The sequence below is a fragment of the Pavona decussata genome, unplaced genomic scaffold (assembly GCF_977016875.1).
Source record: "Pavona decussata unplaced genomic scaffold, jaPavDecu1.1 SCAFFOLD_98, whole genome shotgun sequence".
NCBI lineage: Eukaryota > Metazoa > Cnidaria > Anthozoa > Scleractinia > Agariciidae > Pavona > Pavona decussata.
Window position 1 is genome coordinate 1,849,582 of NW_028145514.1, and position 26,516 is coordinate 1,876,097.

At 40.0% G+C, this 26,516-nt stretch overlaps 1 protein-coding gene across 4 annotated transcripts in view; it reads left to right on the plus strand.

Moving 5' to 3' along the window:
- Positions 1 to 20,923, plus strand: part of LOC146472601 (serine/threonine-protein kinase 10-like) — a 30,916-nt gene extending 9,993 nt beyond the window's left edge. Inside the window, exons 11-23 of one of the 4 annotated variants that reach the window (XM_085119347.1) lie at positions 573 to 957; positions 1,003 to 1,907; positions 3,358 to 3,509; positions 4,704 to 4,827; positions 4,932 to 5,060; positions 6,165 to 6,227; positions 12,365 to 12,445; positions 12,862 to 12,991; positions 13,935 to 14,059; positions 16,027 to 16,218; positions 17,125 to 17,250; positions 17,598 to 17,711; positions 18,460 to 20,923. In XM_085119347.1, coding sequence (XP_084975473.1) covers positions 573 to 957; positions 1,003 to 1,907; positions 3,358 to 3,509; positions 4,704 to 4,827; positions 4,932 to 5,060; positions 6,165 to 6,227; positions 12,365 to 12,445; positions 12,862 to 12,991; positions 13,935 to 14,059; positions 16,027 to 16,218; positions 17,125 to 17,250; positions 17,598 to 17,711; positions 18,460 to 18,657 — 2,724 coding nt within the window. In that variant the 3' untranslated portion in view covers positions 18,658 to 20,923. Of the gene's footprint in view, positions 1 to 572; positions 1,908 to 3,357; positions 3,510 to 4,703; positions 4,828 to 4,931; positions 5,061 to 6,164; positions 6,228 to 12,364; positions 12,446 to 12,861; positions 12,992 to 13,934; positions 14,060 to 16,026; positions 16,219 to 17,124; positions 17,251 to 17,597; positions 17,712 to 18,459 lie in introns of all 4 variants that reach the window. The other 3 variants (XM_085119348.1, XM_085119349.1, XM_085119346.1) reach the window with 3 other exon arrangements.
- Positions 20,924 to 26,516: the final 5,593 nt, after the last annotated feature.

Consider the following 26,516-nt stretch of genomic DNA (forward strand, 5'->3'; position numbering starts at 1 on the left):
AAAAAAATTTAATTGATGGTAATAGTAGTTTTTTGACCGGAACTGCGTTCGAGTGTTTTGAGAAACGTGCTTCAGTTACGATAAATTGGGAAATTCTTGTCTACTTTGTTGATTATGAGCTTTAGGCATCAGTTTGAGTAAAGTCTCAAAGAACACAGACAAATAACTTACACAGATAATTTTCCATCTTTGGAACTACGATTTGGGGACCTTAGAAGACAAGAGACCGCAAACGTTAACGTACAGTCATAACATGGTACACTTGTATTGAATCTAGGGTGTATTATCTGCATGATAAACTGTTCCGACTAAAGTAAATGAGATGGACAGCAGCTGACCCCTTTGTAGCTAACAGTCACATTGTACAAAATCACCATGCTGGAGACCAAGCTACGCACTGGGACATCCAAAACAAAGAAAATTCAAGTTTGAATGGACGAAGTCGCTTTGTTTTGGATGTCCCAGTGCACAATATGCTCTCCAGCATGACGGATTCTGTACCATGTGACCGTTAGTGCCCATTCTGGAATGCTGCTCGCTAAATTTGATTTTTATAATTTGTGTGTATTCAGGAGAAAGATAAGAATGGGCTAAAGGGTGCGGAGTCCACAGAGTCCTTAGATGAGAGTGGAGAGTGGAGCAGCGAGATAGAGAAGGAAGGAGATGAGCCTGAGGGTGAAAAGGAGAGGGAAGAAGCTATAGAAACTGAGAAAAGAAGTGAGAAAGAAGAGGAAAAAGAGGAACCAAGTGAAGAGAAAAAGGAAGACGCTGAGGAAAAGAAGGAAGAGGAAGTAGAGAAAGAAAAAGAAGAAGAAAGGGAGGAAAGGAAAGAACATGAACTGCGGGCAGAGGGCGTAGCGATAGAAGGGAAAACTGTGGAAAAGGAGGAAGATTTGGAAGAGCAGAAGGAAGGTGAAGTGGGAGAGCAGAGAGAGAAAGAAGAAGAGGAGGAGGAAGGTGAAGTGGGAGAGCAGAGAGAGAAAGAAGAAGAGGAGAAGGAAGGTGAAGTGGGAGAGCAGAGAGAGAAAGAAGAAGAGGAGGAGGAGAAAAGGGAAGAGGGGGAGAAGGAAATAGGAGCTGGAGAAGAAAAAGAAAGAAGTGAAGAGGAGAAAGAAGAAGTGGACGAGAAGAAGGAAGGAAGTGAAGAGGAGAAACAGGAGAGTGAAACGCCAACAGAGGAAGCAGTGGTTGAGAGCGAAGAAGCTGAAGATAAAACAGAAGAAATGGGAGAAAAGAAGGAAGAAGCTGAAGATAAAACAGAAGAAATAGGAGAAAAGAAGGAAGAAGCTGAAAAGGGAGGAGGAGATGAAGTGGAAGAAAAGGAAGAGCAGGTGAGTGAGGAGAAGGAGAAGGAAGAAATACAAGAGAAACAAAAAGATGACGAGACACCTGAACCAGTGGAAAGTGGAGCTGAAGAGCCTTCAAAAGTAAACGAGGCTCCTGTGGAAGAAAAAGGAAAAGAAACACGAGAGCCAGGGGATAAGTATTCCACTCGCTTAGATAACATTTTGGATCATTTAGAGGAAGCTGATCAGGTACAGCCACCGAGTGAAGAGAGAGAACCAGTGGTTTGTAAAGATACTGATGAGAAAGAGGATGTTGAGGAACAGGATGAGGAAAAGGCAACAGTCCAAGACGAAGAAGAAGAAGAAGAAAAGAAAGACGAAGAGAAATCTGAAAAAGATGAAGAGAAGGCCAAGGAAGGCGAGGCTGAAGAAACAGAGGACAAGAGCGTGGAGGATACAGAAGAGAAAGAAGATGATAGTACACCTGAGGATAAGGAACATGAAGTGTTTAATGCTAATGATGAAAAGGCTTCGATACCAAATGGCGATGTGTTGATGCCGTTACCAAGCGATCTTAAAGAACCACCAAGTCCCACTGGAAATAAACAAGAAACTACTGATGTAAGTAATACTTTAATCCCTGATAAAGAACGTGCAATAATTTCTTGGTTTTTTATTTTCTCGTCAAAAGTGAAATGTAAGTGAGCCGTCTTCATAGTCACCAACGAACAGCCTGGAATATACTGCTCCCAGTCACATTAATATATTAACTGGAAAGTCTGCATGTGTAGGGAGGTTGAACATTATTCGCAATTGTTTGGTTGTGGTTTACTACTCTCTGTGAAATACTCTGTGTTTGGTTAGCAAAACTCGCTCCCCTTTCTTAACCAATGAGAAGCAAGACCAAGACCAGTCGTAAATTTCTCACGTGCATTTTCCCGCGCTTTACACCGGTAACATCAAATTGCTTTGAATTCTGATTGGTTCATTGGCGTGTTTACGTCTGTTGTGATTGGCCAGAGTAATTACTTTGGTTGTGAAAACCGATCTTTCTTGCGGCTTAAATTTGATTTTTGGCTTGAAAATATTCGATTTTTAGTGTCGTTTATCGGATTCAATTTGAGAGCTTAAGCAACGACGACGAAAACGGCAACGAAAACGTCACCCGAAAATATATCTTTATTTCATTTGTGCTACTTCGCGATTATTTCAACTCGCTCAACTTTTACAAAAATGGCGAACTATCCAGGAACTAAATTGGTAGGAGCGGCGTTCAAGTTAAGAAAGGAAATGAAAAATTCACCGTCGTGCGTTCACGTTCTCCACAAAACCTTAAATGTGGTCTTTTCACGTTCTTGTTTTGCAAAGGACGACAAAGAAATGTACCAAAATGTAAAACGCACGTGCAGAGCGATTGTTTTTGCTCATTAGACCTATTGTTTTGCGGCGTTGTCGTTGCCGTTGCCATCGTCGTTGCTTAAGCTCCCTAATATGATAATCTGGAACATAAGAAGTTAAAAGTCAAACCGGTTTGACACTCGGTTGTGGCTTGATGGAAATCAAGGTTCCATCCTTAACTCAGTTTTACATGTAATATATCAAACAGGGGAAGAAAGTTGCGTCCGATGCGATTTGGAAAAACGAGGGGCAGCCGACTGTTTTTTTAACCAACTTCTTTTTTTGTTCGGAATCAGATAAAACTCTCTTTCGAGTTTCTCAAATTACTGACAGTTCTTGAAGAAATTTAGAGTAAAAGTTGACCAAATTTTACGATTATTGAGATCATTTTTCCAAACCTCCTTTACGATTGTGATTTCCTTTGTTTTCTGTTCATGAATTATTTATAAATTTGGGAATTTAACTTCTTGCTTGCTTGTCACAACCCAGTGTGTTTTTTTAATCATTGTTACTTCTTCAGGGAATAAAAGGAGAATTATCTTACAGGCCTTAGTCCTCAGCAAACTTTCTGGAGGCACTGTGACCCGTGACTCAGTCATTATATTGGGTTCTTTTGCGTTATTTTGTTCCAGTTATTCTAGTCCTTATTTTGTTCTTGAAATTCTGTTACCAGGGCGTGGAGGAAGAAGAGAAACATTTCAAAACCCTGAAAAGGATTCGGAAGTTTGAGAAGGATGGTAAGATTGTGACGGAGACAACTTCACGCGTGGTGGATGTGAGCCAGGAAGACTACAGGAATGCTTTGATGAAGGAGCAACAGCAAAGGTACTAACGGCAAGGAAGAAAAATTAAAATACAAATATGTTACTACAGAGAAAGGTCTATTACTGTATCGAGGGGAGTAGCCCTCTATATGATTATTTATCTATATCGCATTAGAATTTAGAAATGCTATAGTTTTAAAGGCTGGTTCACACGAGCAACACAAACGCAAGTGTAACGCAAGAAATGGAAAACTTTTCATTTCCTTCCGCTTGCATTTGCGCTTGCGTTTGCATTTCACACCTGTGAACCGGGGCAACGCAAGATGAAAAATACTCGTTCCATGCCTCTACGGTTTAAGTTCAAGTCAAGATGGCGTCCTTCTCCGCCATCTTTTATCTCGTTCCCAGAGTCCTTGTTTCCCGACTGCTGTTGTAGGGTAACGTGTACTCTGGGAACAAGATTGCCGCCATCTTGGGACACTGAAATGCGTGTGCGTATCTCATCAGTTCTGCTTGCGTTTGAACATCGCTGTGCGTGTGAACATCGCTTGCTCTTGCTCTTGCGTTTGCGCTTGCGTTTGTGTCGCACGTGTGAACCAGCCTTTCAGGGAAAAGAAAAATTTGAGAACCTGGAGAAAAACCAGTGGAACAGCGCGAGAGCTAATAACAAACACAACCTACATATCACCAAATCACTGGGCATCGAACCCGGCACGGATTGGTGGAACCCGAGGGGGCTCACCATGACTGCTGCGCTGTGACTGATCACATGCCAGGCGCTCACGTTTATGGCCTCCTGGTATTCAATTTTGACAGCTAATTATTACCATGGGACCCAGAATTATCGTTAGCTACAGTCTTGGACAACACCCTTCGAGACAAAACAAAATTCCATACTAGTCCATATCCATTGAAGAACTGAGCACAGAGAAGATCGTATTTAGCCTGTTCTCTGTCTCGTATTCAATGTTGCTATGGAGTTCTGATGGTTCATCAGGCTTTTTTGTTTGTTTGATTGTGTTTGCTTGCTTGTTTGTTTTGTTCAATTGTTTGTTGTTGTTGTTGTTTTATCTACTTTTTTTGCGGCGGAACAGCATTAATAAGGGAGTCATTGATAATGGAACGATAGGGTTGAATTATTTATGTATAAATTTTGACTGGAAAATTTCGTAAGTATAATAAACGTTTTTCAATAGTTTGTCCAAAGTTTTTCGAGACATCTTGTATTTGACAATGGCACTATCTTTTTGTACAGAAAAGTGAATTTACGTGAGATGAAGATCCTTCAACGCGAGGAACAGAAGCAAGGAATGCTACTCATGGCTAAGATTCGCCGGCAGTGGGATGCTCAGGAACAGAGATTTGAGCAGGAACTGCAGGTGAATTTTCCTTGGATTTTCAGCAACGCCGGAAACATTACATTTTCTAGTTATAGTTATGCTGGGAACCATTGTCGTTCTTATATCAACCTTGTCTTTTGTAGGATTTGGACAGGAAGTATGAAGTGGATTTGGACAGTTCGAGTAGAAACCAGAAAAAAGAAATCGAAAAACTTGAACTGGCGCAGAATGCTGACCTGCGAACCTCATCACGCAAGATGAAACAGGACCAGGTTCGATTGCTAACATTTTAGTTTGCTAGTTGCTGGAACGTTGACGAACCATTCGAGATTTCTCCAGACAAACTGAATTTCCCCTTTGTACTATTTAATTAACCTTGAATTCAAGTACAATTAACTAGAACCAAAACTACGGGAGTTCAGCCCGAGCAGTTACTGATTTAATGACAGCGGACTTTTTTGGTGTTTTTTGTTGTTTTTGTTGATTGGTTCCTCTTGAGCTCGGCGTAAAATTAGATTTCCGGTTTACAGTGTAACTAATTCTGAAGGACAACACTGAAACTCTTAGTCAAAGTGCAGTGGCTTCTAACTCAAAGGAATTTTGCACAGTTTATGACTATGCGGGAAAGAAAATCTTTGCAAGGGCCATTGGGATACAAAAAGAAAATTGGGGGTAACCATCCATAATTGAGTGATAATAAGCTTCAAGTGATGTTGGAAAAAAATTTCATACATTGTTATGTATTTTAAAGCTATTAAGAACTATTAGAGGGTTTTAGATCCGAGTTTACCGCGAACCACGAACCGCTGGCGGTCACGTGACCAGTCTTTCACGTCACGTTTGAGGTTTTCGACGTGCGTTTTCAACGTGGAGAGGAAGGTTTTCACGTATGTCATTAACCTGAAAGTTTTTAGGGTATAGCTATTGTTTTATCTCACGTAATGATACAAAAATTTTGTGTAGTCTTTATCCATTAACAGAGGCACAAATTCCGGCGAAATGCGAAATAAATGCTATTGGATCTGTGAAAACAAGTGCCATTCATGGCTGCTGATTCAAAATGGCGGCCATAAATTTGCAAGAAGAACTAAATCGAATTACGTCTGGACGTCGAACCGCAAACTGCAGTTAGAGGTTCGCGGTAAGCTCGGATCTAAAGCTCTCTATTGTTTGTTAATTATCTCTGAAAAATGTGTGGTTACCCCCAATTTTCTATTGCTTTTACCGCATAGCCACAAACTACGCAAAAATACCTCTTAATCAGGAGGCACCGCCCTTAAGACACTGAAATCTAACCGTGCAAGCCTTTTCATGTTTTCATGTGCTGTTCGACAATTTCTAAAGAGCGACAGTTAATCATTGACTTTTTCGTACAGGAGAAAGAACTGAAGAGGTTTAGGGACAGCTTGAGAGAAGAACACAAATCAGCCAAGAAAGGGGTGAGAGAATATATATTAGCATAAATTAATATTTTGCTGACACGGAACAGAGTACACACTGGGCGTGAGCGTGGAGTCCAAGGGATCAGAGTTGATGAGCTTGAAATAGTGACCGTGCGGCCTTTGAGGTTATTCAACGGCCAGCCTCGCCGCCGTCAACTTGACCTTGCAAGTTTAGTTGTTGGTTTATTGCACGACATTTGTTACCAGGTTTGCCTGCGATTTATATATTACTTCTTTCCTATAATTTGATGACACCTGAAAACCCCAAAGGTATCACCATAGCACAGATCGGGGTTACACGGTTCTTATTTTTTCCAGTAGTTGATCTTTCGGGGTTTACTTGTCCGGCTGTGGTGCGTAACATGGTAGTATTGTACATGAAGTGTGCGAGTCAATAAAATGTCTCACATGCCTGGCTGGCCTACGTTCCCATGTCCCATGTGTTCAGTTGTGTTGTGGAGGCAGAATATTAGTCGTCTTACCGGTAACTATTTCATGGGAGGACAAAAAAAAACAGACCCTGATCCAAGGTTTTTTTTTTTTTTTTTTTTTTTTTTATTGTTTGCAAAATCACATTACTTACATTACTTACAGTACGGGCTAAATATATCACTAGACAATACAGTATTCTACCTACAATACATGCTTACTGGTTACTTACGCTACTGAACAAAACAGGACTCTACTTACAATTTAATACAGATAGCCTTAAACATAACAGTAACTAGATTACTTACAAACTGCGGGTTACACGCTCTTAAAAAAAAACAAAACAAAACAGGAAAGCAGTAAGAAAAGGATGAAATTGATGAAATTTTGTCACTGGAAGAAAAAAAAAAAAATTGTGCGTTTTCGTTAATTTAAATTAATTTTAAATTTCCCATTTTTCAACTTTCCATTGTAAGATTAGCGCTGACTTCAATTCTAGAATATTTGGAGGTTTTTCTAACATTTTACATGAGTAGTAATATTTCTGAGTTTGTACAGTAAGGATCTGGAATTTCCGCATTAATTTTGAGTTAGTACTCGGGGGTGGATCATAGTCTTTAAATAGGTACTGTTGTTTAGATGGAGCAAAATTTACTTTGTGCTTATTATTAAACCATGTTAAGGCTTCTTGAAAGAGTTTTTGGCCTGCAGGGCACTCCAGAAATGCATGTTCTAAGGAATCAGCTGAATTACAGAAAAAACACTCCTCATTATCTGCTATTTTAAATCGTTTGAGCTCTTTTTTGGCCACTAAAATACGGTGTAACATTTTAAAGGAGAATTGTCTCAGTTTGTTGTTAGTAGAGAGGCGAGGTATATTTTGGAATAATTTTTGCCATTTACATTCTATATCGGGGTATTGTCTGGCCCAAGTTTTTATGGCTGTTGGTGTAACTTCTGCTTTTTCTTGAAAGAGATGATAATAGTCTTTACATTTCATTTTTGAAAGTTTAATCGATTTGTCCCTAGATAAGTCAAATCTATCACAATCATCGAGAATAAAGTTCATAGGTCTGGGTGTAGAAGCTGCCTTTGATTTGAGGTTTGCTGGAATTGATGCCAGGATTTGAAAATAGTTTAGAAAATTAATTTTTATTTTGTACTTGCGATTAAATTCTTCATAAGTTAGGAATTTTCCATTTTCATTCAGAATGTCTTGAATGTAGTAAATTCCATTTTCGGTCCAACTTTTCCAGAACAGCGATTTACCTTCAATAGTTATGTCTTGATTGTTCCATAAAACAAGGTCACTTTTGTATTTATCTTGGCGATTTAGACGTAATTCCTTAAAGTACTCTAGCATTTCTAAGTAGAAAGACGGTAAATTTTTGTCTAGTTTCTTTATATGATAATTACACTTGAGCAAGAAGTTAAGACCTCCATATTTTTCAAAAAAAGCATTTGGAATAGCTGTCCATGCATCGGTAGTTGGACTGTTAAGCAGTCTACCAATCCAACTCAAGCGGAGTGCTTTAACTGTCGTTGCAAAATTTGGAAAGTTCAGGCCACCTTTACTTGTTTCTTGAAAAAGAACTTCCCTTTTTATTTTATCTTTTTTGTTTTTCCATAAAAAATTAAAGAGCTTGGTTTGGACTCTTTTAATAACTTCTTGAGGAACAGTCAACATTGAGGCTGCATACACCAATTTAGAGACTCCTAGAGTTTTAGCAAGCAGGGTTCTTCCCATAAGTGTAAGGTCGCGAGACAACCAGATATTTAATTTAGTTTCCATCTTTTGAATTTTTAGATAAAAATTCAAATTGTTATTTTTGTCTCTATCGTTTGAAAGATAGGTTCCTAAGGTCTTAATTGGGTCCGCTGGAACATCTATCTCTAAGGGTTTGGTTTTGTTGTTTTTCAAAGAGCCTATCCACATAGCCTTTGTCTTTTTGCTGTTTAGCTTTAAACCTGAAATTTCACCAAAGCTCCCCAAAACTGACATACTTCCACGTAATGACATCGTGTCCTTACATATTAATGTAGTGTCGTCAGCGAACTGGCTTAGCTTAGCTTCAATGGAATTAGGTAGTTCAATACCTGTTATTTCCGGATTTTGTCGTATTTTTTGTGCAAGAAGTTCTACACATAGGACGAATAATAGAGGGCTCAGCGGGCATCCTTGCCTTACGCCCCTTGATACTCGAAAATAATTAGTCATGTATCCGCCGTTTATAGCTCCGCTTTCAACATCGCTATAGAGTACTGAAATCCATTTTTGAATGTTCGGGCCAAAATTGAAGAATCTTAAAGTGTGATGAATAAAAGGCCATTCTAATGTATCAAAGGCTTTTTCGAAGTCTATAAAGAGTAGTATTCCTGGGACTTTGTTTAATTCGGTAAATTCCATAAGGTCATTTAAAAGCCTCACATTTTGACCGATGTATCGTCCTTTTACGAACCCTGTTTGGTCCGAATGAATCAGTTTGGGCATCTTCGTCTCTATTCTTTTTGCAATAGCTCTAGCCAATATTTTATAGTCGACATTAAGCAATGTTATTGGACGCCAGTTGCTTAAGACCATAAGATTGTTTTCATCTTTTGGTATTAGCGAAATAATTCCTCTTTGAGATATAGACAGTTTGCCTGTTTGAAAGGCTTCGTTGAAAGAGTCGAGGAGGTTCCTCCATAGCAATTCGAAAAAGATTTCATAAAATTCTTTCGTGAAACCGTCATCACCTGGAGTTTTGTCAGGTTGGAAACCTTTTAAGGCATTCAGTAGTTCATCTTTTGTCAGTTCTTGCTCAAGTTCGCTTGCTTCGTCTTGAGCTAGTTTTGGATTTTGTAAATCAGAGGAGAAGCGGGCAAAGTTGTCGTCGAAATTATTGTTCTCGTCTTGTGGGATTCTAGCAGTCAGGAAGTTTTTGTAATAGTTTTCTATTTCTTCATTTATCATGCTTAAATCCGTGATTATTTCTCCGTCTATTGTTTTAAGCTGGGTTATAATCTTTTTCTCATAATTCCGTTTTTCCAAGTTAAAAAAGTATTTCGTTGGTTTTTCACCATTCTCAATCCATCTTATTTTTGATCTGAACATCGCCTCCTTTCCCTTTGTATGATAAATTTCGGACAGGTCTTTTTTAAGGTTCTCGTACTCCGTTAGAATATCATCGTCTAGGTTTTGATTATTACAAATTTCCTTATCTAGCTCTTCTAACTTACGTTGGATGGCTGTTTCACGGTTTCTCAAATTGAACCTTTTCTTCTTGGAGAAGACAATTGTCATACTTCTTATTTCCATTTTTACCAATTCCCAATACAGTTGACGGCTTTCAATTTCTTTGTATTTCTCTTGAATAGAAGAGTAATTGTTTTTAATTAAATTTATATATTCGTCGTCTTTCAGTAGTGTGTTGTTAAATTTCCATGTACCCGGTCCACGTTTAAATGTTTGATCGATTTCAAGGCTAAGAAAGACAGCTTTATGATCGGGAGCAATTGAGGATCGTGTTTCTGTTTTCTTTACCTTGTTGATTAATTGTTTTGCAATTATGAAGTAATCTATTCTAGACTTTAATTTTTGACTCTTGGTTTCATAAGTATATGTTTTTGTGTTTGGGTGAAGTGTTCTGTAAACATCAACCAAGTTAAGTTCCGCCATCAAACTCACTAAACCATTCCTATAAATTGTTTCTTTCCATGGAAGGCCACCACTTTTGTCTAGATGGCTAAGCGTTGTATTCCAATCTCCTACCATAATGACCCTAGAAACACAGGTTTTAGTTACCAAAAGGTGGGTAATTTTTTGCAGAAATGGAATTTGCAGGCGACAATCCGTTGGTGCATAAATATTGACTAATGATAATTCCTCTGTTGTTAATTTCAAATTAGCAAAGATATACCGCCCTTCTTCATCATTTTCTATGGTTTCTAAGGGAAAGCCGTTTGGTTTCACTAATATACATACACCTCTAGAGTGCTCTGAGCCGTGAGAAAATAATATCTGTCCACCCCATTCAGCACGCCAAATAGTTTCGTCTTCTGTCTTTGAGAATGTTTCTTGAAGGCAAAAAATTGAAGCTTTTTGTTTTTTCAGATAACAGAATATAGCTCTTCTTTTTTCTGCTTTACGAAGGCCACGCACATTCAGTGACAAAATCTTCAAGTTAGACATTGTTTATACAAAACAGTAAGAAACAAAATTCGAGCATAAATTAAGCTAAAGAAAATTAGGCCCCCCAAAAAAGGAAACAAAACACGGACTACAAAATAATTGACACTAAACTAAGGCTAATAACAAAAGGACACTAACGCTTAAATTACTCTTCTGGGATTTATCCGCGTTCGTCCGAAAGTGAAAAAAACAAGCTATGCAAAATCCTAAACCTCCATCCGTCATCGAAGCAAATGAAGCAAAATTTGTAATAATATCAGTTTTGTAACGTGATCGACGATCGAGAGGAAGAGAAAGATAAAGGCTGCGGGCATAATAAATAAACTAAGCTTAAGCTACATATGAAGTATAAACTATCAACGTAATCTGCTAAGGTCCGCCTCACACTTAATTTGAGTAGCAGAGCTACCTTCAGGATCTGTTTTCACATATATTGTGCCATCTAAAGTCCAGATTCTCCAGTTTTGACTTCCTTTTTTTTCTCTGACCTTTTTGAACAATTGTGATCTTAAGGCAGTCAAATTCTCGTTGATATAGATTTTGTGAGCGCCTTCGATAAAACCTTCGAAATTTGCCCTGCGTAGCTTTTTCCTGTTCTTGTATAGTCTATTTCTACTGTAATAATTGGTAAACCGGACAATAATCGGCCTAGGCCGAGTATTACCTTTCTTCATCCGGTGTGCTATATCGATGTCCTCAGGCTCTAGATTGACATTCAAGCGTTTAGCGAGGTTGAGCACGATTTCCTCTGTATCTTCTCTTTCCTGTTCGGGAATCCCGTATATTTCTAAGTTGAATTTTCTTGAATACTGTTCCAAGTTGTCGTGCATTTTTGTCGCTTCTTCCAATTTCTTCTCTAAAATATTTCCCTGCTCGACGCTTGACTGGAGCTTGTTTTCCAACTGGTCAACTTTCTTCTCTAGTTCGTTGTTTTTCTCGTTAACTGCCTTCATTGTATCTTTAAGCTTCTGGTTTTCTTTCTTCATGTCTTCCACGTCTGCTTGGGTGAATTGTATGCTCTTTTGAAGCTCTTCACAATGTGTCTTTAACGCTTTATGCTCATTAATGAGAAGATTTGTATTTGCTTCGATGCGTACCACAACCTCCCATATCGCTGCTAACGCTGGAACCTGAGGGTCGCTTCTTGATACGCCTACATTGCTCGCATCATCTACAACGTCCGCCATTTGTCGGGTGTTGCCAGCACGTTTTGCTTCTGGCGTTCCCTGCGAATTTTCGCTACTTAAACTGCTCATTTCTTCTCTTTTACGTCTACCAGTTTTCTTCTTCGTTCCCTGGTCTTTCCCTTCCATTTTTTTTATGGTTTTTACATGTCTGCTTCGAGACCCAGACGGAGCTTAGAAGTTTGCGTCCGTCGCCATTGCCGCTCGTCCCAGTTCTCCTGATCCAAGGTTAAAAGTTGGTTTTACTTTTCATCAGTGGGTATTTAAAAATTAACATTCAGTTAAAGTGCAGAGTTAATTCGGAAGTGAATTTTAGGGTCCGTTGAAATGTATTCGTTTCTTTTTCAAAGGTGGATGAGTTGCCTCGATCTCAAAGAAAAGAGACTTGGAGAAGGAAGAAAGAAGAAATTGAAGTCTCACAACGGCAGGCTGTGAGTGCTTTGTGAACATTTTACAAGTAATAATAAATTATTGTGATCTGAAGTGTCCTGAGAACCACTTTTTCCCTTATAAAAAAACAAAAAACAAAAAACAAAAAACAATTACTTCATTCCACATCGTTATTTCATCTTCTCTGGTCCAACTTTTCTGTATTACCTGTGTATCTACCTACCCAAAACATGTGTGTCTGAATTTGTGTTACCCCTCCGTACACCACTTTTACGGAGCCCAAACTGCTGTCTCGATCGGACGGTTTAACGGTAAACCATGGGTAACACCGCTCTATAATATTCTCGATCCCCCCGCCCCCTCTCTCACCACCAGAACATTCATGCATCCCACTAAACGCGAGTCTAGCTTGTTAGTAATATTAACTTTTCTGAGTCGTGTACTATCTTTCTTACAGGAACACGAGTTTTTAGCAATGCAGCGGGTGCAGTTTGAGAAATTTTGCAAAGAGCTGATCGAGCTGCACCGTGAACGGATGTACAACTTAGAAATGCGGTTCCTGCAGGACAAACACGGCCTTAAGAGAGGTTTGTGTCTCGCCGCTAAATAACAATCGATTTCCGACTAGAAATCGGAACTCTACTTGCACTTGTCCAAGACGAAAACATTAAGTACTAATTCGTTAATTCGTTGACAAGCTCCTACCGTTGTTGAATATAAGCTTCTGACTTAGTTTGGTTATAGGCCTCTTTTGAGACTGGTTTTCAATTTATTTGGTTTTGGTTTCACGATAGTCGCAGTTGAAAGTTTACACCGGTAGAGGACACTAGTGCAGTGTCTGCTCGTGAATTGTTCACCATAATGGAAAGGAAGAGTTGTCTGACGTATCCTGGCGCCACAGGGCCTGCCTTAAGCAGACGAAAAGATAGAAAGATATTTGAAAGCCGCTCTACAGAACTTGTTTCTGTTTTGTTTTGGTTTGTTTTTTTTGTTGTTGTTGTTGTTGTTCTTGGTTGTATTATCTGTTAGATTTTCCAGTCAAGTGAAGCGCTACCTTTTTTAAGACGCCAAATTCTTGCTCATGTTTTAGAATCCAAATCTAGTCGGCGTTTTGTCAGTAGTGTGGTATTTTCTGCCTTGCTCAGGCATGTCGTTTGACAGGAGAGGTTACATCAGGATTCCCAGGCTGCCTTTATGTTGAGGAACACTTTGGAAATCCAACGGACGCTTTCTCATTAAGGGCAGCCGAAAAATAACCATCATGTTTAAAAAACGGCAATTTTAGTGGTGTAAACTATTCATAAATGTTTTCAGTAGGAAAAAGCCGGGCCTTAGTTTTAATTTTTCTCCTTGTGTCTTAGGAAAAAAAATTTTTTTAACATATTCTGGCTCATTCTTTCTTTGAAATTTCGCTTGTTTTTATATCATTGGTCTTTAATTATACGCATAGTAATTTTGACACCAAAACACGGGATAATCCCCATGACAATGCGACTTAAATTCTTGGTTTATTTGTTTGTTTGTTTACAGGTCATGAGGGTGAGAGATGGGAGATTGAGCAGCGGCAGTTACACGAGAGACACCAGCTGGCCAGAACACAACTCAAGGAGACTTTCTTTTTACAGAGGTCACAGATGTTAAACAGACATCAGAAGGTTAGTGCGTGCATACGAGTTTGCTTCTCCTGTTTTCTTCTATTGGAGTTTACCTTGAGATGATAACTATTCCATACTGGCAGCCCAAGAAGAGGCCGACAACCTACACCATTTGCAACATCTTGCATGATTGGTCGAGAGGACAAAAGAACAAACAAAAAGAACAATCCTCCCAGCCCTAAAAAAATAATGCAGCTGCAGGTTATCAGGGTGCACTGAAAATAGAGCTTTTGAAGGGTGCAGGTCTGCTGGCCAAAAGAATGCCAAAACAGAGTGTGATATGGCAGTGATTTGTCGAGCTAACAACTGTTGCATCTTACGACTGTGAAGCCTTCGACGTGCCAGAATCACATACAATTCAATCATTAACATTGTTGATGAAGTATTACAGGGTAAAATTCGTCAACCTCCACGCCTTCTTTTTTTGATGGAGGATGCATTGTGTGTTAGTTTTTTTTTTTTTTTTTTTTTTTTTTGGGGGGGGGGTGGGTGCGGAGCTGAATAGTGCTTGATTATCGTGCGTGTCTTTAGTCGCCTTCGTGTTGCTTTACATACCTTTGTTACTGCGCATACTTTCTGCGCATCTCGAGATACTGGAATTTCCTATGGGTGGTGCCTACTAGTACAGGGATATTTTTGCGCGGTTTAAAACTATGCGGAGAAAACAGCACTTAGCAAATGCTCTTGGTATCCAAAAGGAAAATTGGGGGTAACCATGCATTTTTCGGAGATAATAAAGCTTCAATTTGGAAAAAAGCACCATTCATTGCTTTTTATTTTACTGCTTTTTAAAGCAATTGTTGCTTAACTACCTCTAAAAAATGGATTGGATTTCAATAGCCCTTGCTAAGATCCGTTTTTTCCGCAGAGTAACAAACCGCGCAAAAATACTTTGGCATTAGTAGCACCGTCCGAGAGTGAAAGGAGTACGGGGAGAGAGAACGAAAGAGATCACCATTCAATCTTCATTTCTACTTTTTTTCTTTTTTGCTGAAAATTAACACCTGTGTTTATTAAGGTATCAGAAAATTAACGTGAGTTGAATAATTTCCTGGCCCCAGCTCTTCTCAGTTTTCATAGTACAAGATGGCGGCTTTAAAATTTAATGCTTGCTTGCCCAAACAAAAGTCTCTTGTGCTACAGACGGCAAACTGCTACATAGTTAGTTGGAACAATGGTAACCTGTAAGGGGAAGGTTTGATAAAAAAAAAAAAGTTAAAATCGTCAACCACTCAAGCTGTCAGGATTACTTGAGTAAATTATGTGCGATGCTAAGTTGTAAGCAAAAGTAGGCCTTTTAATTTGACATTCACAAGATATAAGGTTAACTCTTCTACTAAAGGTCATGGTACCAGTAGACCTGCACTTTTCAAAAGCTCTATTTTCACTGGACCCTGATAACCTGCAGCTGTATTGTTTTTTGGGGTTGGGAGCATTGTTCTGTTGTTGGTTCTTTTGTCCTCTCGACCAGCCATGTAAGACGTTGCAATGGCGTAGGTCGCCCCCATTATACCCACTACTAATGTCACATATTTGGATAGTGAGATTGACAGGGCTGAATGTGTGGTGTGTTTTCTGTCTAGTTCAAGGATTTTGAGGCTAGAACAAATTACAAGGAGCGCTATTGTGTTGGTGGTAGACATATATCTTGGTCATATTTTACCGTTGGGCAGTCATCAAAACTTTACAGTTATGTGCTTAGTGACCTGGCCTTGGATTGGAAGTGAGGCTGGGGTGACCTTGCTGTGATACAAACCTCACTGCTTTTTAAATGTAAATACAAACTATTTTATAGCGTAAGAACATGTGAACATATGAAAAGCAGTTCCTCACTTCCAATCCAAGGGAGTTAGTGACACTAAACATTTTTGCAAGCTAGGGTACCGGATTAATTGTTCCGTGAAAATAACTCGGCTTTGCTCCTTCTCATATTACCGTACTAATCAACCATTTTTTTTTTTTATCAGGAATGTGAACAGCACACTCGACTAACAAAACTTAAAGATGAGGAAATGAAGCGACGGCACGAGATCGAGCGCAAACGCCTTCCTAAGATTCAACGCGACGAAATAAAGGCCAAGTCGCAACAGTACCGGAAGTCTTTAAGAATGGTAGACAAAAGAGTATCGGTGGATATTGAACGGGAATTGATGAAAGAGGTAACGAAAAGAAAACAAGTGGGATAGCATCATGGTTTTTGCGTCCTTTGGGTCTGGCGTGACTTGTGTTAGAGTTTTGCGCTTATTTTCTGAGGCCCCTGGTTGCCGTAAAATGCAGATTATTAGCCCGGGGTTTACGGTTCGGCTTATTAATGGAGAAATTTTGTGTAAAGACTCGTTGAGCTTGACAATAGCAACAGCTGGCTGAAACAGCTTGACACCCTTAGTGGACTTATATTTTTTCCGGGAGGGGTGGGGTGGGGGTTACTTACGGTATTTTGGGGGGAGGAGAGGAGTGGTTTATGTTTGTAATCTTACGGTAGGAGCCGTCTAGCCAGCGTTCTTTCTAAAGCACCTTAGGTTGGTTTACAACATGACGTGCGATAGCGTGACCACTTCTGACTACTTTTATTTCTTAAATATGTTTGAGGTCAATTATCAAATCAGAACTTGACAAGAGCTCTTAAAGAACCAAGTCAAGGGCGCGGGGTAACTTGACTTGGTTTTCTGGAAATTATCTGCTAACTGGACTGTCGAGCTCACGTGTGGGCACACAAGCCAGCTGAGAACCGTGTCAGTTGCAGTTCTTTCCACTTCATTTTGCCCAGCGGTCTTTATTAAAGCCTCAATCGTTCTCCTCACTGTTTGTAATCATCACACTATACTCGCTAATTCCCAGAGTGTGAATGTTGTCAGTACAACCCCTGCCGTCATTCCAGTCTGGAACAAAGTTCGGACATTCTGGATATTCAGGAGCGGCCTATTCGTGCACTGTGTAGTTTTTGTTCTGTCCTATGCTTATCATCATTTTCCATACCAATTGCACCAACAACAGTACGATTGCTAGCCCCACGCGTTCACGAAAGTGTGAGAATCATTTAAATGTTCATGTTATTTGCTCCACAGTTCGAGTTAACGGAACGCAAAAAGGCGCGTTCGGAGTACGAGAAGATGCTGTTTAGACAGGAAATGGAGGCTGAGGAGCTACGCATATCCTCGGAATCGGCACTCAAGGAGTTACAACAATTACAGGTCAGCTGTGCATTTAGGTGTTTAACGAAGGTCTGGTATTTCATCCAGGGCGCCTTGCGATTGGTTCAAAAACTTGGCGCCACTTTTTTAACCAATCAGAAGGCAACGCCGAACATATCGTGACTCGGACGCGCGCGTTTTCCCGTGGGAGAGGGTGGTGGCGGGGGGGGGGGGGTGGGACAGTAATGCTTGTTTCTTTATGGGACAGAAGCCGCAACAAAAGGCCGGAATCTGCCCCATAAACTAGAACAGTAACAGGTCGGATGCACAATCAGGCTGTGTCAGTACTGTTGAGGAAAACTAGGCAGTCCAACAAACTTACATCTTTCGTTTTTTTTTTTTTGCAGAATGAAAAGCGTCATATGTTGATGGAGAGCGAAACAACCAAGTTAAAAGAACGAGACGAGAAACATCAAGTTCAAATGGTCGCCTGGAAAGCTGAACTTGGGCCGAGAAAGAAGGTAAGAGACTTCAGGTCAAAGGAAACAAATTGGCGATTTTTTTTCTTTTTTTTTCCTTTTTTTTTTTTACCTGTAACTATATTTCCCTTCTCCGTGGCGGAGCCACATGAAATGAGTACACGAAGGTGTCTAGATTTTTGTCGGCTGGGGACTTGCGGGGAGCCCCTGGGGAAGGGAGACGTAACCCGCGGTGATAAGCTTAGTATTCAATCCTGGGGGAAGTAGAAATATTCACAATTGAGCGCCGCCTCGGGTTAACTTACTTTTTACGCTGATTTCAAAATGGCGGACACTGGCTTTTTGATTACCGTGACAATCGTTTCCTTTTCAGCTGAAAAAAAATGTAGCATTTAAAACGGAACGCTGTGTTACTGTTTGGCCTCAGCAATTAGGTCACACTTCTTATTTAGGCGAATATCTTTTAGAGTTGTTTGCTTTCTTTATGGTAAACTGAAAACGTTTTAAAGTTGGTATAAAAAAACATTTACCCGGAATGGACAAGATTTGTCGCTCGTTCGGACCGCTGGATTAGCCATGGACTTCACGACTTCCAAGTTTCTGACGGAAAAGAAAATGAAAAGATGTCATGTGATTCCGTTTGTGCACGTGATTTGGATTCTTGTTTTGAGGGGGAGCTCTTGCGATTGGAAGGATGATTAAAAAATTAATGTTGTGTACGTCCTATTGTTTGCTCTCATCAAATCCTTCTTACATAGTCTCTTCTTTGTTTCACTTCTTCTTTCCCCAGACACTCGAGGAAGAATTCGCGCGCGAAGAACGCGAACAGCAGTTGTTTTACGCGCGGAACTCGAGCGAATTTGCTCTCTCCTCGGAAACGACGGGCAAGGAATCAGAAGCAGAGCTTGGAGATAACCTAGTGGATGGCTACAAAACTCCAGAAGATAACGTTTCCAGTAAATCCTCGTCAGGATCGACGGACCCCTAGATATTTGCTCTTAATAGTGCAGTAGATTCCTGCCGTCTTGAGCACCGATTATCTGGAAACCCTCTCAGTAATTTACTGCTGACCATCTATTGTGGATACTGTTGTATACGGCAGGCTGTATACCTCAGGCCAACCCTTTCTTGGTCAGCTTTTGTTTTCATTGTGTGCGCGTTTGTGTGAAGGTTCAGCCCACTGTTGTGTCATGCTTATAGGCCATTTCCGAGTTGCCTTGAACCTCATTGTAAAAGCAAGGCTAAGCGCAAAATTTTTGTTATGAAAATTAGTTTTCATTCATATGCAAACAAAACTAATTTTCGTATGAAAAGCTTTGCATTTAGCCTCGCTTTCATAATGAGGTTCACAGCAACTCGGTATTTCAGGTACTCCAGATCATTATTCAACACATTGTAACACTGCCAATATGGTCATGGTGCACTGAATATTCGTCGTCCGTAGTCAACAGACATACTGGGGTATACGTAATTTCGTGTGTCGGGGAGAAAAATGGCAAAATTAAGATCGTCTCCAGCTTTTCTGCAATTAAATTGTTCTTTGTCATCAATGTGTTGAATAATAAAACAATTATCCAGCTCAATCTTGCGGAATATCCCCTGATTTTAGCCATCTCAGCCTACGGCCTCGTCGGTTAAGTATCAGGCGATATTCCGCTCGATTTCGGAGGATGATTGTTAAATATATGCTGAAAATGTCCCATATTATGCATTTTTTGGCAGACATTTTTTGTGTGTGTCTGTGTTCTTTCAGTGGCCTATTAATTCCAGCAATAGTACAATAGTGTGTTATACAGTTATGTGCTGAAGCTGCGCAAGTATCCTTCCGTGATTTGAGTTTTTTCTGTGAGTGTTCCAGATAGCAAGAATCTACTTCACTTGTGTAGTTGATATTCAGTAGGATCGAGCATTTGTTGTTGATTACAACCAAGGGTTAGAGGGTAAAAAGCTTTCCCAACGCCCCCCCCTCCTCCTCCCCTCCCCCAGATCCTCCCCCGAAGAAAATTGGGAATTGATGCGTGGGAGAACAACCCGTTGGGGACCTTAACTACGAGATCAAATGCAAAGTTGAGCCAAATCAAACTGAAAGATTAGAATTTTTATATTGGCCTCGGACCTGAGGGATGTGAAATAGGTGTAAAAGTTAGCCAATAAATAGTTGGGATGTTTTATCATGTGATAGCTATGTAAAATTCGTCTTCAATTGTTTCGATGGCTCAGTGAGTTTCGTTAGAATTCCATCGAATTCCATATTAGGCAAAAACTGAAAGATTACTTTTGTAAAATGATTGTATAATACGATTGTACGATACGATTGGATCATAAGCTTTTCGTTATCATTTTCACATTATTTTTCATAGACCCATCATCTTTCTTTTACGTAACATCACTTTTTTGTGGTTTTTTTCACACCTCATCTTGTCTTCATGCGTCCTTTAGCTCGTCGAGCAACGGAAAAAAGAAGCGAAAAGGATTGCGTGACGATGCAGTAACGTCTGCGAAGGAAAAACCCTTGAGATGAATGTTGATTGCGTGACAGCCCCAGGGGTGACAGCTATCGTCATCTTCCTGTGTGTTACATTTAAGGGTGGAAAAGACAAGTTGTATAAAGTTCGTCTTGGCCAACTCGACCACTTGTCTATAAATATTGAGAAGAAGAGGGTCTTTAGAAAACTAATGGTATCTGTTTCCTTTATGTTGGTTAATTAGTTTTAAGTTTTCGAACGCTTGAAGCAACACACGAATTGTTAGCTTTGCAGATTACATAACAGTCATTTCCTTATGAATTTCTAAAGGTTTCCTAGCTGTTTAAGGCTTTCAAAATCCTTTTGATAGATCGTAGCCCGCTTTGCAAACGCTTAAAGGTTGGGTTGCTGGGGACGCGCGAGGGCAGGAAGGGAAAAAAGCATTCTTCTCTTGCCTTTACGAAACACTGACCTCGCTCGCCCCGCTATGCTGCGTCTTGAAGCAGTTGTGAAGCTCGCTGTACACAGGCAAACCTTGGAGCTTTCACTTCTCTTCGTTGCTGAACAGCGGAAGAGGAGCCTTAGTAACTTCTCTTTGATTGCTGAACAGCGGAAGAGGAGCCTTAGTAAACGAGATTGGTGGGACAAGACCGTGCGCCACTTGATACTGAATTTATGAAACGTGCGCACTTATCACTAAATGTAACTCGTAGTACAATCTGCAAGTCGCTAAAATATCTAAAAAGATAAATTTTTGAAGTGAATCAATAATAAACAGATTACAAGTCATGTGTGCCCACTTTTTTTTACTCAAAAAGGCTCGGAGCTGAAGAAGTTGTAGCTGTTGATTTCATAGGTGCCGAATCTAGTTAAAACGGGGAAACCGAGAAACGTTCCTTACACTGGCTCTCTCTACATCTCAAATACTTTCCTGTGTATACTATCCTATCAGTGCGGAATTGTGGATCACTCCTGGGGCTGTCTTTAAGTTTTCATGGGATTGTTTCCAGTCCTTTCAATATTATTGGTACCACCTTTCTCCCTGGACCCGGCATCAATCGAACTTCCCTGGCCTGGTCTTCATAGTCGAACCTCCCTTTTTCCTAGATCCGCGCCAGTAGTCTTATCCTTTGGTTCTGACCCACTTTGACAGGTACTCATCAAAGTGAGTTACCATAGCAACCGAGAAATAGCCTAAAAATGATGGACAGGTAACAAGAGCGATGGGCGGAGTCAAAGATCGTTGCATAGTAATGAGGGTCACCCTAACCTCGCTTTATTATCATTGGATAGTTTTGAAGGATGATGAGATGACCTCACGCAATACTGGTAGTGAATGAAATTGTGCCCTCCCGAGTCAGAGACACCAGAATTTAAACTGCCAACAAAAGTTTAATGTGAAAACAAATAATAAGAATTACATGGCGGGACGTGTGCGAGGTCCTAGTGACCAGCGCCCGACTTACTATTAAAAGTTACTTAACATTCTCTCTATTCTTTCTCGTTCCCTTTCTTCTCGCTCTCCCTTCTCCCTCTCCTCTCGTTCTTTCGCTCTCTTCTCTCTCTCTTCCCTTGTTCTGATCTGTGCCTTCTCCAACTCTTTCTTCTTTCTTTCTTCTTTCTTTCTTCTTCGCTTCTTCTTCTTCTTCTTCTTCTTCTTCTTCTTCTTCTTCTTCTTCTTCTTCTTCTTCTTCTTCTTCTTCTTCTTCTTCTTCTTCTTCTTCTTCTTCTTCTTCTTCTTTTCGTTTTCTCTTTTTCTTCTCCTCTCTTTCTTTCCTTCTCTCTTCTTTCTGTTTCTAATCTCCTTTTTCTCTTTTCTTTCGCTCTCTTGTCTCCGATGTATGGTGTTTTTGCTTCTTCGTCTTGTTTTCTTCGGCTGGTCCTTTCTTCCCGATCGCTTTCTTTGTCTTCCATCACAAAACTTTCCAGCAGTTCTCGCATCTTCTTCCTTCCTCTCCTCTTCCCTTTGGCGCTTCCCGCTCAGCTTGGTTTTTTTTTTTTTTTTTTTTTTTTTTTTTTTTTTTTTTTTTTTTTTTTTTTTTTTTCCGGACCTTTTCCTTTTTTTCTCTCTGGCGTTCTCGGTATCTCTTCTTTTGTTCCCTGAGTTTGTCAGGATTATTCTGTCTCCATCTTCTCATTTGTTCCACCTTTCTTCCTTTTTCCTTTTGTTTTCTTTTACTTTAAGTTTTCATTTTGTTTCTTTAACTCTTCAATTCTTGTTTTTTTCGTTTTAGCTCTAAGGATAAATTTGCAATTTTTTCGTTCAGTCTTAAAAAGACTCGCACTGCCTCGTCTGAAAGCGGTATTTCGAATTCCATCTGTAAAAAAAAATGATTTGTATGTAGGTTAAACCAATAACTTCATTTATTAACAGATAAGTATTTTGACTGTTTAAAGAAATAAACGAAAAGCATATTGAACTCCAGTTTTGATTTCTTTGTATTCAAAAGAAACAAAGAGGGGCTAATTTTTAATTCAAATTCAGTACTGAAACATATTGCTAATGCAAATTCAGAACGGCTGCTTAACGGTTAAAAGGCAATATTTTCACAAAACCTCCTGCAGTTAAGAAAACGATGTTAGAGAAACATAGCTACGGATTTCTTGTGTGTGACGGAACTGCAGTATGATCAAAGACTTAACGAAACTTTTGACTCGTGATAAACTGAAAGAATCGAGGATTACAATTACAATTAGAAAAAATTGCTGATGATGCAGTTTTAAACGTAAATCAATAACTGGAAAAGAGACAGAACAAAAACATGATAAGAAAGCTATATCGTTTATGAGGATCAGTGTTGAATTTCTCCTTTAAAAAACGTGTGTAACGGAACTGCAGCATGATCGAAGACTTAAATAAAAACTTTTTAGACGTGATAAGCTAAAAGAAGCTAGGATCAATTAGAATTAGAAAATGACAGTGCACCTTTAAACGTAAATCAACAACTGCAAAAGAGGCAGAACGACAGCATGAAAACAGGGTAAGAAAACTATATCGTTTATCAAAGATCAGTGTTGAATTTCTCTTTTAAAAGCTTGTGTGTAACGGAAGCGCAGTACGATCGGAAACTTAACTAAACTTTTTAATCGGTAAGATTAACAAACCAATCGCACGATAAATCTATAAAATTGAAGTTTTTAGAGTTTTACTTACCGTTCTCGTTGATTTCCAGGCACGTCTCTTACTTGCTATGACTTCTTAGGCTTGTCCGTTTAAACACTGTTAACACATAAAGTGTGTGTTGACCGAAGAACGCGTGCTTGAGGTTATAAACGCTGAATGCGTTCCCTAGCATTATTCTACATATCATCGCTTGTCATCTGCATGGACATTGAAACAAATCCTGGCCCACCTTCTTCTCCCGCCGAGTCTACACCTCAGTTCACAAGCCTTTTCAATGCCACCAAACGCATCCAACTGAAGCTTATTCGCTATCAACACCACCTCAAAAACTATGAATTCTACACTGCCAACAACATTATTCCACGCGGATTATTACCACACTGCCTACCTGCCTTCGACTCTAATAACTTCTGGTTCCATAGACAATGGAAAAACATTTGTTTCATCACCGCCCGCCGACATCTAACCCTGCTGACAAAGGAATGCCGCCTCAAAATCAAACTTATTCACAAGGAACTCTCCAACTGCAAGAAACTTCTAAAAGAACACTGTACACCGGAAACATTTTCTTTTTATATTAGTAGAATTAATTCAATGGCTTTATCTCTTGAATCACTACTCGCTCGCAGACGTGCTAAAAAGACTAATATTTCACACGCCACTAATTCCAACGTCACCGTAAGCGATAACCTTAACACATTTCTTAACAAGATGCCTGCTATACTGGCATTACGCGTAATGCTGGGGCTGATTCATTTATTCCAACTGTATGCTTCGCCGATTGATAAAACAATCCTTGCCAATGGAATAGTTTGAGTCACGACGATCGCGTTACGTTGTTTACGCTACTCAGGGTTTCAAGGGAAATTGCGGGAATTCCATTGCGATAACGTAAGCTTCTCAATGACCTCTTTTCAGTCTCGCGTCGTGGTCTAAGACTGTCAAACAAAGCACGATTCCTTCGCCAGGAATTTACCAATTTCCACCGTTTTAAATGTCGGGTGCTTCTTAGAAGTTATTCTTTCGATTTGCCGCTTCAAAATGGTGAAATTGATGTTTGAAAACGGCACACTTGAGTCCAGAACATGTTAACAATATGGTTCCAAATTTAATGTTTTTAATAACAAGATGCCTGCTACACTGGCATTACGCGTGATGCTGGGGCTGATTCATTTATTCCAACTGTATGCTTTGCCGATTGATAAGACTATCCTTGCTAGTGGAATAGTTTAAGTCACGACGATCGCGTTGCGTTGTTTCCTTTGTGTTACGCGACTCAGAGTATCACCGGAAATTTTGGCTCATGGCTCGTGTACGACGACCTGACTGACGTCATGACCTGTTAAGAAGAAATGCCAACGAAAGACATCGTAAGATCAGTAGGAACAGTAGGGATCAGTAGAAACTCAGGATCAGTAGAAACTCAGGATCAGTAGGAACGTAGGATCAGTAGGAACACAGGATCAGTAGGGTAGGAACACAGGATCAGTAGGAACGTAGGATCAGTAGGAACACAGGATCAGTAGGAATACAGGATCAGTAGGAACGTAGGATCAGTAGGAACGAAGGATCAGTAGGAACACAGGATCACTAGGAACACAGGATCACTAGGAACACAGGATCAGTAGGTAGGATCAGTAGGAACACAGGATCAGTAGGAACGTAGGATCAGTAGGAACGTAGGATCAGTAGGAACACAGGATCAGTAGGAACGTAGGATAAGTAGGAACGTAGGATCAGTAGGAACGAAGGATCAGTGGGAACGTAGGATCAGTAGGAACGTAGGATCAGTAGGAACACAGGATCAGTAGGAACGTAGGATCAGTAGGAACACAGGATCAGCACAGGATCAGTAGGAACACAGGATCAGTAGGAACGTAGGATCAGTAGGAACTCAGGATCAGTGGGAACGTAGGATCAGTAGGAACACAGGATCACTAGGAATACAGGATCACTAGGAACACAGGATCACTAGGAACACAGGATCACTAGGAACACAGGATCAGTAGGAACGTAGGATCAGTAGGAACACAGGATCAGTAGGAACACAGGATCAGTAGGAACACAGGATCAGTAGGAACGTAGGATCAGTAGGAACTCAGGATCAGTGGGAACGTAGGATCAGTAGGAACGTAGGATCAGTGGGAACAATATCAGCAGGATGAGTAACAAAAGGGAGGAAGAGAAGGATCTGTAGGATGGCAGGGACCGCCCAGAGGGAGGGTTTGAGGGCTTTTAGTCCCGTCCCCACCCCTTTTTGCAGTAAAAATGCAAATTATAAATGTTTATCAGCTTTTGTACAATAGAAACAGCACTGAGCAATTGGAATTAAAAGTCTCGTTTGTTTTTTAATGTATTTTTTCGTAATTATAGAAGAATTAAAATAAAAAAATTTACGAGGTAGCATGCCCCGCGGTCTACAGCATGAAAAGGCCAATTTAAGTTGGCGTAATGTTTGCATAAATCTGCCGTGAAATTCCAGTTTAAGAAGCTTTACGCCACATTTACATAACGTAAATGTAAGCTTTACACTACCTTTACGCTTACACTTAAAGCTAGAGTAGTGAGACTCCTTTACGAGCCTTTAAGCACTGTGTAAAGCCGGTGTAAGGTAGAGTTTTACGCCAGCCTACGTGTATTAGCACTGTGTAAAGCTGATGTAAGGTGGATATTTACACCTGCTTTATGTATTTATATAGATATCTTCAATAAGCCATGTTTATACTTTAAGCATAAAGTCAACGTTATTTTTGTATACAAGGCAGCTGTATCGGAACTACATATCAAAATTGTGCACTCCTTTCATAGGGGGAGTACAAAAAATAAGCAAACAGCTTTTTTATACTCTACATAATTTGAGGGTAATAATAATCATGATATATACCCGGGAAGCTCCGAAGTGGTGGATCCGAATTGGAATTTGGTAATGTTGATTTTTGAGGAGAGTGGAAAACTAGAGTACCCGGAGAAAAACTTCTCGGAGCAGAGAAGATAACCAACAACAAACTCAACCCACATTAGTGGAAGGCGAGTGGCCCCACCACTACGTCCCTTCCCCTACCACACTACGGGTAACATAAAAGACAGCTGACAAACCTGTTGCCCACCTTTAAGCTAAAAATTCTTTGGAAGGAATGGAGACACTAGGCAAGGAATAAATCTACTGTCTTCACATCTTGTTTATTTGGCAAAAACTCGCTCCCACGTTATTAATCAAAGCCTATAAATAACTTACCGCACTATTACGGACTGTTACAC